The sequence below is a fragment of the Nanorana parkeri genome, unplaced genomic scaffold (assembly GCF_000935625.1).
Source record: "Nanorana parkeri isolate BGI_ZX_2015 unplaced genomic scaffold, ASM93562v1 scaffold18, whole genome shotgun sequence".
Classification (NCBI taxonomy): Eukaryota; Metazoa; Chordata; class Amphibia; order Anura; family Dicroglossidae; genus Nanorana; species Nanorana parkeri.
Genome location: NW_017306286.1, coordinates 3,661,864 through 3,674,091, shown reverse-complemented (window position 1 = coordinate 3,674,091; position 12,228 = coordinate 3,661,864). Strand labels below are relative to the sequence as shown.

Below are 12,228 nucleotides of genomic sequence, written 5' to 3'. Positions count from 1 at the left end.
AGTCCACTCGCAATACCTTCTGTTTAAGACCACTTTTATTCAAACAAAAGTTCATACATCTATCTTGTATACACTTGCAGGAGTTGTTCAGCATAACACCCATGCAATGCTTCAAAACAACACAACTTTAGCCTCCTGGCTTCTACTTTACACATTACCTTTTCTGACCCACTGGTCCAACACTTGTACTGGTGGCCCCTCAGGCTCACTGCTCTCCGAGCTTCACCAGTTCTCTCCAGCCTCCCTGGCTGTGTTCGTAGGCCTCCAGAACACAAACCACCTGACTCCACTTTGACTTCTGGGGGTGTCCGCCTGACTCCTGAACACCATCTGTTCCTATTTCCCAGCAGGAGCTCATCTGACTCCTCTCTGACTTCTGGGAGAGTCCTCCTGACCCCTGAACATGGTCTGTTCCAATTTCCCAGCAGGAGCTAATTCCCCCAGCCACCATCCTTTCCTTAACCGCTTGAAGACCAGGTGTTTAGACCCGCTTCCTGGCCAGGCCATTTTTCAGTATTCAGCGCTGCAGTATTTTGACTGAAATTTATTCTGTCATGCAACGCTGTACTGAAATGAATTTTATACAATTTTTTGGGGACAGATAGAGCTTTCTTTTGGTGGTATTTAATCACCACTGGCGGTTTTATTTTTTACTATATTCAGGAGAAATTACTGAAAATTGTGAAAAATTTTTTTTACATTATGTTATAAAACAACTAATATTACACACTTTTTTGGTAAAATATAAAAGACAGGGTCACGTCGGGTAAATAGACACCAAACATGTCAAGCTTAAAAATTGCGCGCACTCGCGAAATACTAGCATACCCAAAATTGGCCATAGGCGACGCTTTAAAAGCTTTTATAGCTCATCAGTTTAGTCTTATCAGTGATTGATGACCCTAGTTATCAGTGATTGAGGAGCCCAGGATCAGCGTGACAGCGGGAGGGGGGCCGTGGAGGGGGGGGCGGCGCACATATCGGGACCCCATACAAGCGATCCACTAGCTCTATAGCCGGTGGATCGCTTGTATGATAACAGGCATCGCTGCCGGTTTTTAAATTATTCGTCTTTCCCGATCGTGCACGGCGCGCACGAGTGGGCGGATCTAACAGGACGTGTATACACGCCCAGTTACATCCAAGAAGCTCCTGGCCGGCCGTGTATACACAACGGCTGGCCGGGAGGTAGTTAAGGGCTGTGCACACCTGTGCAATCATTGGGTGCTGGTCACTACTAAACCCTGGACCAAGGACTGGAGATCTCATCCTTCCTGAATCACTTTGAAATCTCCCAGTTCCAGGATCTCAAGCATAATCCAGACAAACCCTTGCTTCCTGAGAATCCTGGGCGATCATAACACCCAATTATTTAATATAGGGGAAACTGTTTTTTTTTTTTACATTTTGGTGATTTTTCATATATATAATAATATAGTAAAAAAATAAAAACCCCAGTGGTGAATAAATACCACCAAAAGAAAGCTCTATCTGTCCCCAAAAAAGGGTATAAAATTCATTTCAGTACAGCGCTGCATGACGGAATAAATGTCAGTCAAAGTACCGCAGCGCTGAATACTGAAAAATGGCCTGGATGGGAAGGGGGTTTAACACCGCGGATGTCAACTGGTTAAACATAGATCAACCAAAAATAAATCAGGTTTATTAATGAATACTGCGGCTAATGAAAATATTGGATATATTACATAACTTAATTACAATATTTGACCATCTCTTACCAATACAATGTTGCAGGATCCTCCTGTTAGCAAGTTTTAGACAAATTACAATACCTGCCTGGTGGGGTCTGCCACCCGTGGCCATACTGCAACATTGGCTACAAGGTAAACAATTGGCCACAGCGAGGAGGAATGGCAAGGCCATAAAAAAACCACAATATAGGGTTGTCAGTTTGCCTGTAAGGAGTGTTACCCAATATCATATCATATATTATTATTTAAATAACTGAAAGTTACTTTTCAATGAACATGAATTAAACCCAAGTATTCAGGGCTTTACTTTATAATAACACTCTTTTTTTTTTCAATTTAATCCATGGAGTTCATATGAATCAGACAGAGGATTCTGATAAATATCTGCTACAAGTCCAAGTGGTTTCTGTCTGGTTGTTGACAAATGAGTGTTTGTTACTTGATCTTGGAAAAATGAGCTAGTGTGTCTGTGAGGGCAGATGGTATCTGCTGACCTTCCTGTAAGTAACAGCTGTTGTGTCAGGACCAAAACATACATTTGTTTCTGTGCTTGGAACTTTTCTAATAGATAATCAAGACCTGCTTTTTAATGAATGTCTGTAAAGGAGGTCAGCAAAGATCCAAATAACCACATTGGCCTCGGCTAATACAGTAAACTACTACAGATGTGTGTACACTGTACAGTATGAAATGTTTCAGATACAAACGTGGGCTACAAAGGTAGAGAGAAGGAAAGGTAGAGGTCTTTGTCCACTATCAGAGCAGAATGAATTACTGTACATGGTAAAATAATAATTAAGCCTAAGGACAAGTGGCCGTGCTGTGAGGAAGTGGTGCAATTTGCTGATTTCAGTGCATCGCGCTGTTTACCTTTTTTAAATTTCATTGAAAACTCACAAAGTGACATTTCATTCAGTTCTATTTAATGCAGAATGTTATGGTGTGGTGTAATACATCGAAACATGCTGCAGGGGAAAAAAGGTACTGACTATCATACTTATTTTCCAGCTCACACCAACGCATAGTGGTGCTGTGAATTCATTTAACTGAAAATTAGGCAAACTGCCTTGCCTGTCCGTTGAGACTGCCCCGTGTAGCCCAACGCACCTGGTGTGAACTGGTCCTTAAAGATCAATTTCAGGGAATGAAAGAGGAGGGGAAGGCTTCCAAGTGAATGGAATGTACAAATACTTGATAAAATGGTCCAGTCAAACATTATTTGCGGATTAACTATATAGTAAATCAAGGAATTAATATTTATTGGGTTATTCACAAAAGGGTGAAGAGTTTGGAGAAGGCAGGAGAAGTGAACAATCTAGGACAACATAGCTAATCTGGAAAGTGAGCTGAATTGGCGAATTTTTCCAAATCAGCTATGTTGTCCTAGATTGTTCACTTCTCCTGCCTTCTCCAAACTCTTTACCCTCTAGTGAATAACCGTGTTAAACTATTTCACTATAATACAATATGCAATGTACTTCAACTTACACCAGGGGGCAGGTTTGTAAAACATTGAATGTGACATTCATCACACTTTGTATATTCCTTGTGCATGTGTTTTAATATAGAGTGTATGATGAACAGAAGAGAACATTTGTACTTAAATATAGAAATCTCTTATGAAAATAATACATGTAATCAGAGTATTATTTGAATAATAATAATCATTATTAGTATTATTATCATATTTTTTCCATATGTACTTGTAGGTTACAGTTGAATTAATATTTGTCTTTTTTCACCGTTACTTTGCTATTTGAAAAGGCCAAAATAGGAAAACAAGATGATGAAGAGATAAGATAAAGGTTTCAGGGTAAAATAACACTTTTGGTAGTTAAATAGAACCTTTTCATAGATATCTTTACATCAGACCACAGACCCATTCACATAGCATAGCAAAAAAAATGCTACTTGCAATTTAAAATGTTTTTATTTTGGTTAGGGTTTCTTGGCTTCTTAAGGGCTAAGACGTGCTTCTCCTTCTTTGTAGCGTTAGGAGGGGTTGTAAGGGGTTTAACCCTGTCTTTATTGTGCTGGCTCATTACATTATGATTTGTAAAGTGGATTTGAATTGTGTCTGTCCTATCAAAGGGTTAAAGGATTACAACCCTGACTTCTGCATCTACAGGATCTAAAGCTAGACCTCCCCCCACCCATTTAGGCCTGGTTCACACCTGGGCGTTTTGTAGCGCGTCCGAACGCTCTGCAAAACGCTCAAACACCGAAATCCCATTATTTCCTATGGGTATGCTTCACACCGGGGCATATTTCAGCCCGTCTGAACGCGCTACAAAATGGCCTACGCCCAAAGAAGTACAGGAGCTTCTTTGGGGCATTTTTGTCGTGCGTATCCATTGGGATACAGCCAGGTAGCCCTCGGAAACGCGCGTTTGTCGCACATTTTTTACCTTGAATTGCGGTAAAAACGTGCGACAGTTTCAATTATAATAAACTCAGACTAGACACAGCGGATGAATTATTCAGAAATTCAGTTTATAAAAAATGCCATGAAAATGGTTTGTAAAGTCAGATATGTTTGAATGTCACTGTTTTCACAACATAAGTCTCTTAGATTTGTTTATCCTCTTAGTACAAATTGATCTGTGAGAGAAGGGCTGGTTAGACCCCACTTAACCCACTATAACATGGGTGCAAAAATGGAAAAAAGGGCCTCAGTCATGAAGGGGTTAATATGTACATCTATTAACCTGAGAATAATTGAAATGGCTGGTTATCTGGGAACATTTATAAATACCATGACTTTATTCCTTGAATATACAGATTTACATGTCTCTTCATTTGATGCAAGTTATTTGTCCTGCAGCATGGAATCTAGATATTATGATACAAATTACTCTTTCATCCTGCACATCCTACAGTACACAGCACATGCTAAAAGTGGTTATATACTGACAGCTGGTGTCTTATAATATATGTCCATACCAGTAGACTAGTAGGGTAAAATAGCTGATTTGGAAACATCCTCCAATTCAGCTCACTTTCCAGTTCAGCTTGGTTGTCCTAGGTTGTTCACTTCTACTGTCTCCAAACTCTTCACCTTTTAGTGAATGACCCTCTAGGTTTGTTAAAGTACACCTGAGCCCATAATATGGGTATTAAACTATTTGCATACTCTTACAGTATAATAGCGTCAAACCAAGCCACCTCTGAGCTCTCTAGCTGCTTTGAATGTGAAGTTATTAATCCTTGAACCAAAACTTCAGGCAAAAACATTTTTTTTTTATTTGCTATGTAGCAATAAATTAACTGTAATGGTAGGTGTTTCATGTGTGGATCCCACAAATTCTGTAATCGCCAAAATTCTGGTGCTGTACATCACAGATCCATTTTTCATACAGTGAGGAAGTGTATTGTTCGCTCTTCCCTGTCCCCCCACTATAAAACTTGTCTTGTATTATTTTCACAGAATACAAGTTGTCCTGTAATTTGTCAAGGAGGGGCAGATAAATGCCAGGACCTCCCCTTGTCCAATCACAGTACATATTATATTCTGTGAAAAGAATACAAGATGCATAATGAATGGAGATAGGGGGAGAGCAAGCAATGCTTTTTTTGACTGTATGAGAGAAGGAACTGTGATTTACAGTGCCAGAAGTTCAGGGATTACAGTAGTTGCAGGGATTAAAGTGACATTAAACCCTCAGATTTTTTAACATAAACCAATACTGTAATGTGTGCCTTACTGTAATCCATGGTAGTTTACCTTCTCTTTGCTGCTCTTCCTTTTAAATCCTCATGTCTTCTCATGCTTGGGGAGAACTTCCCTTTTCAGCTGAGTGCCTCTTCCTGTAGTGCTGGCTCAGGTTGCAAGCCTACACACAGACACCGTGTATCCATTTCAGAGACAAGGCAGTCTGCTGCAAAACAGAAGTTCTGCCCAGCATGAGAACAGATACGGATTTAAAAGTAAGAGCAGCAAAGAGAAGGGAAACAACCATGGATTACCATAAGGCACACATTACAGTATTGTTTTATGTTAAAAAATCTCAGGGTTTAATGTCACTTTAAATAAAGTATGAGTTTGACCTAATGCTGCAGCATCCATACATGAAACACCCATAATAGAGGTAATATATTGGTACATAACAAATAACAACAAAAAATGTTTTCCTGGAGTTCCACTTTAACGATTACTCAGAGATGCTAAAGTTGGGCTTGCAGTCAATTTCGAACAACTTAAGCTGCCCATACACCTGACGATTATCGTACGATAATTGCGGGTGATCCCACGATCGTACGATAATACAACTTTTGTATTACGAGCACGCTAGAAAACCCTCCGAAAATCGTACGATTTTCAGCGGGTTGGTAGCGCGATCGCAAGACGAAAGCCGCACGGACCGAGGTTTGCATGCGCACACTGTCCGCTCACAATTGCAATCATCTGCAAGCCCTCCCCTCATCCGGGAGTGCTTGCGATGATCGCAAGTACGATCTGCCTGTCCAAGATGGACAGGTCATACAAAATTTTAATCACCTTACAACCATCGCACAACGAAAGACGTGCGATGGTTGTAAGGTGTATGGGCAGCTTTAGAAACACATGCTGTGTGTTTACATTAGAGAGCTGGCAGGCTGCCAAGATTCTACTATCAGGGGGAAAAAAAGCTAATTTCAATGCCTGTGTTGTGAAATTAAAAAACGAATTTCTTCAATATGTATATAAAGAGGTGAACGAGTGTGAAGTGCTTTTACTGCTGATTCCTATTCTTTGTGGCTATATTCATTGGCCATAATGTTAAACCCTCAGATTTTTTAACATAAACCAATACTGTAATGTGTGCCTTACTGTAATCCATGGTTGTTTCCCTTCTCTTTGCTGCTCTTCCTTTTAAATCCTCATGTCTTCTCATGCTTGGGGAGAACTTCCCTTTTCAGCTGAGTGCCTCTTCCTGTAGTGCTGGCTCAGGTTGCAAGCCTACACACAGACACCGTGTATCCATTTCAGAGACAAGGCAGTCTGCTGCAAAACAGAAGTTCTGCCCAGCATGAGAACAGATACGGATTTAAAAGTAAGAGCAGCAAAGAGAAGGGAAACAACCATGGATTACCATAAGGCACACATTACAGTATTGTTTTATGTTAAAAAATCTCAGGGTTTAATGTCACTTTAAATAAAGTATGAGTTTGACCTAATGCTGCAGCATCCATACATGAAACACCCATAATAGAGGTAATATATTGGTACATAACAAATAACAACAAAAAATGTTTTCCTGGAGTTCCACTTTAACGATTACTCAGAGATGCTAAAGTTGGGCTTGCAGTCAATTTCGAACAACTTAAGCTGCCCATACACCTGACGATTATCGTACGATAATTGCGGGTGATCCCACGATCGTACGATAATACAACTTTTGTATTACGAGCACGCTAGAAAACCCTCCGAAAATCGTACGATTTTCAGCGGGTTGGTAGCGCGATCGCAAGACGAAAGCCGCACGGACCGAGGTTTGCATGCGCACACTGTCCGCTCACAATTGCAATCATCTGCAAGCCCTCCCCTCATCCGGGAGTGCTTGCGATGATCGCAAGTACGATCTGCCTGTCCAAGATGGACAGGTCATACAAAATTTTAATCACCTTACAACCATCGCACAACGAAAGACGTGCGATGGTTGTAAGGTGTATGGGCAGCTTTAGAAACACATGCTGTGTGTTTACATTAGAGAGCTGGCAGGCTGCCAAGATTCTACTATCAGGGGGAAAAAAAGCTAATTTCAATGCCTGTGTTGTGAAATTAAAAAACGAATTTCTTCAATATGTATATAAAGAGGTGAACGAGTGTGAAGTGCTTTTACTGCTGATTCCTATTCTTTGTGGCTATATTCATTGGCCATAATGTCTGCAATGCGTGGGCAAACATGTACAAGCTACAGCATACATACACTTAATTACAAGTGTTGTTTTTTTGTGGAATGCACACTTCCGTGTCTAAATTTAAAGCATTGCATACCATAAAATAAAACAGTGATTCTCTCTAATGTTTTGGGTCTTTTATATAGGGATAAAGTATACACTGCTAATTTTTTTTAAAGCTTTTGTGAACCATATTGGGAGTGAACATATATTTGTTTGCATGTGCATTGATTCATACACCAGCCAGAATACAAAATTCCATAAGATGGTGCTTGGAATGGAGATTGCATTAATAAATACCTGCACATACTCTGCATTTTCTGCTTCGATAGCACAGCGTGCAGGTTTTTAGACCCGTTGCTTTGCTGGACATGTGAGCATTTTTATTGTCCCGTCAGTAGTTTTTTAAATTGTTTTTCAGGTCAAAATATTGCCACAGGTGCAGTTTTTGGAACAGGAGGAGGAGCTTCTATTTGAAATTGCAAAGCACACAGCCAACTAGAACTATAGCATACATGCTGAACATAAGTGTACAATCAGCAAAATAGGTTCAGAGCTTGCAACTGTTGCACACACAAACATTTACCCATCACATGGGCCAGTGATGCAAGTGTACCACAGTGTTTTATCCTTGTTCTTGCTCTTGTTCATTTGCTTTAAAAATGAACCCCAATAAGTTTATGTGCTTTGCATGTTTTTGCTGAATTTTGTTTTCTTTGCTATATGGTCATATAAATAAAAGACAGATGCAGCTACAGTATATGTGAAAACATTTGAATTCTTATAATCAGTCATTTATTGTCTTCCTTGTGTTGAAGTTTATGCCATGTGTTCCTTATTTTACTATGAAGTATGGCATTGATGTTTTCTCAAAAGCAAAAAACATCACACTATGGGTTTTTGTTAAAAAATGAAAACTGCATATGCTTATTTGAAAATCACAGAATTAACCTTACTACCTACCTTCAGACTTTCTGGTGGCTGTTCTTGTTTTACCTGTAACAGAAAAATAAGGATTGAAGAAATCAGACTAGCATTTCCATGTTGTCCATATGTAACATAGATATTTACTAAGTCCTAGATGCAATATTTTTCAAAAAATGTTTTTGGGGGTTTATTTGTTGGGAGGTAATAAGAGCTAACATCTGAAAGAAGAATAAGACATTTTTCCTTTTACCAATTTCATCCTGGTAATTAAAGTGGTGTAAGTGTTTCAATTGTTTACCATAAGAAGCAGGCACCGTCATATTCATTACAATTTCCATCATACACATAAAATGAAACAGGAATATGAATATAATCAGTTGTATGGTATGCATTACAGAAGCTTGTATTTAGTGAGAACTAAATAATAATGTAATACTAGTAAAGGGGTTAGGGGATTTTAGCCGAATGGGGTGAACAAACATTTAAAAAAAACAATCCTATAGGGTAGTTCTACTATAGTTAAGAATAATGCAACATATAAAATTGCTACTCAAGCTAGTTTATAATTTAAGAGTTATTAAAATGTAATTTCTAATTTACTCTGCATGCAACTATTGTATAGATGAAAGTTCAAATGCTCTTTCCTTAGGCCTGATTCACACCTAGATGGCACCGTTTTTGCACATTTCTACGCGCATTTGCAGCATGCGGTTATTTGCACGTTTATGTTCGTTGTGCACATTTTTATGCATGTTTTAACTGGCAGCTCATAAAACATTTCGGGCAGAACATGCGCTTAGACACGCAAAAACGCTCACGAAAATGTGCAACATGCTTCTGCCGCACATTTTTGGGCATTTCCAATGAAGTCTAAACAGCGCTTTTAACTGCCCAAAGAAGCTCATGTACCTTTTTGGGCGTTTGGCGTTTTTCTGCTCAGGTGTGAACCAGGGCCATTGAAAATCATGGGATTTCTTGTGTTGGGCATTTAAATGCGCTTTTCAAACTGCTCAAAAACTCCTAGGCATGAACCAGGCCTTATAGCTATGGAAATAAGGGCATTCTGTACATACAGAAATGTAATTTCCTGCTCATGTGATTGGCCGTGTGTTTTTTCCAGCAGTGATTCTCTTATTGCAACCCTGTGACTGATCATGTCAGCAAGACTGCTATCCCCTCCTACTTAACTTAGAGGCAGAAAGAAGTGAATGGAATGGTGAGTTTCTAACAAAGAGCATGAGCTAATAAAGTTTTTTTTATTTTCTCACAAAAACTGGGGTTACTACATTTAATATAGACTACACATTATAGTTGAACACCAATTAATTTAGTGAGTATGCCAATTATGTAAAATGTATTGGTGCTAAGTGCATACTAAAGGACCTATCGCTTATTAACCATGACATTAAGCAAGCATAACCCGCTGACTACAATAGCTACATGGCAGGAAACCCTGGCTTGCATAATTACTTATTTGAAGAAGTGACTAATATGAAATAACTGGCACTCACGTTTATTGCTGTTATTAAAAATGAGAACAGACTACAAGTTTTAGAAAATAAAATACATTTCAGACACAATGCAAATAGCATTCTATTAAGCCTTTATTTATGAGATATCGGTACAGCAGACATTTTACTTACTGGACACTTTTCTTTTATTTCCTTTCCTTTCTGCTTTGCTTCTTTTTCTGTTTCTCGAACCAGCTGTTTGATGAATCCACCAGGAATGACTGAAAACAGAGGCGGAGGAGATGTAGCTCTCGGCCCGTTATCCTCCTCCTTGATCTATTTATGTATAAAACAAAATATATTAGCTTGCAATTAAGTTTCTGCATCATGGTTTGGATGTTCCATGCAATGTGTAGTATTGGAAGAATGGTATTTGGTAGAGGTCATTCTTTTACCAAAGTTTCCCCTGACCCCACAGACTTCAGCATGCAAGAAAGACCTATTATATTTACAGCAAAAAAGCAAAGATTAGTGGATTTGTATACTTGCTCCAACCAAAAATATAGATAGATAAAAAGGTTTTACATTCCATCCATAGCTACCAATCTGCTTCCAACTATTTTTCCAACAGTCCATTGTTTTACATCAAACCAATAATTCTGATTGGTTGCTTTGAGCAAGATATTTTCTTGCTAACATATTTTGATGCATAGGCTTTTTATATGCCTTTGCCTTATTTGTATTTTCTATATGTCTATTTACATAAAATGTAGGAAATGGCAGCCAAGGACAAATCAATGTTGTCTACAATAACTGATAAAATGTTCCCTCACAAATTCTAGGTAATACAAGAGAACTAACAAATCTAATAGGTGCCATAGGCAACAGTTCTCTTTCCTTTGCTGTTTTTTTTATATTTAGGGTTAAATGTATTTATTATTTTCCTCATGTTGAAGTGACAATCCAAAGCAGGTGTTATGTTGGGGATAAACAAATCCACACATTTTTTTTCTTAAATTAGATAAATGAGGAAAGAGATTTAACATAAGTAAAATGTAAGATCGGAGTGGCATGGGCTGTTGTTAATTATGATCAACAATGCAAAGTTAAACTAAAGGAAATATAATTAGTGTATGTTAGTTGCCTCAATTTGCTTTAATCCAGAAGTAGAACCTTTCTTCAGATCTATTTGTGTAGAGATACAGAAGGGTCCTCCTCCTTATCCTCCCAGGTTATCATTATACTGATTTGGTGGACTGCCTGTCCATGCTTATATAATAATACTCATAGGAACACCATTACATTGACATGGACGACTGGGCATGTCAGGTTTCACTGTCCATGCAGGTGAAAGAGAAGTGGTACTTAGGAAGCAGTGCCTGCTTTAGAATAGTGTAAACCCCTTTTTTATATAAATTAATGGGTGTTGTTCCACAGTAAATTATTTTAAGTTCCATGCATTATTCAAATAGCTGCATTCCAACACTGTGAATAGAAGATGTGAACTAGTACTGAGACTTTCCTTTTGTTCCCACAGTGCTAGGCGTGAGGAGATAGCCATGCTGTTACAATGTCTGGAGGTAACTTGTGGCTTCAGGAGTGATGTACGCAGGGCAAGTGAAACATTAGTCTTCACACTGGACAGACAAGATGAGATGAAGTGAGGTTGAGGGAAACAAGAAAAGAGAAATGGTAGTTTAGTATATATCTATAAATATTACTCAATGTACAGTATTTCCTTTTAATATGATAAAACAGCTACATATATACACAGTAAAAAATCGAACCAGTTAACCTGCATCTTTCATTTCTTTATTCTTGTAAGTTGCAATACACACATTACTATTTTACTTATGTATCAGTGCCTTTTGCAATTGACAATTCAGTGGGTATAAATCTGGGATTTTTTTTTGCATCTACAATGTATAGTATCATATTTCTACATAGTATAATGTATCACCAGATAAAGATCTTTTGTTTGTCCTCTATTGTCTTACAAGTAAAGGCATTACTAGGGTGCTAAAATACTTTGTATGTTTATGTTCCATAGGAGTAAAGGCTAAAGAACTTAGTAAAGAGAATGTTTGTAGATAGGGTAAACCTGTACTCACTATCAATCATGTAAAAACCAGGATTTAATTTAAGCACATGATTGGTTATTCAAAATATACACAGTATCACCTTATTTACTAGCATTCATTTTGTTAATTGAACAGACTACTCTTTTAATCAATTAACTGCTTAAGATATAGCATTAA

At 38.3% G+C, this 12,228-nt stretch overlaps 1 protein-coding gene across 1 annotated transcript in view; it reads right to left on the bottom strand.

Moving 5' to 3' along the window:
• The window catches only part of MYO18B (myosin XVIIIB), a 427,031-nt gene extending 415,500 nt beyond the window's left edge, over window positions 1-11,531 (bottom strand). Inside the window, exons 1-3 of the mRNA XM_018560492.1 lie at window positions 11,495-11,531; window positions 10,163-10,308; window positions 8,556-8,588 (exon numbers count right to left, since the gene is read on the bottom strand). Of these exons, the coding sequence (XP_018415994.1) occupies window positions 8,556-8,588; window positions 10,163-10,308; window positions 11,495-11,531 (216 nt within the window). The remainder of the gene's footprint in view (window positions 1-8,555; window positions 8,589-10,162; window positions 10,309-11,494) is intronic.
• Between the last annotated feature and the right edge of the window lie 697 nt (window positions 11,532-12,228).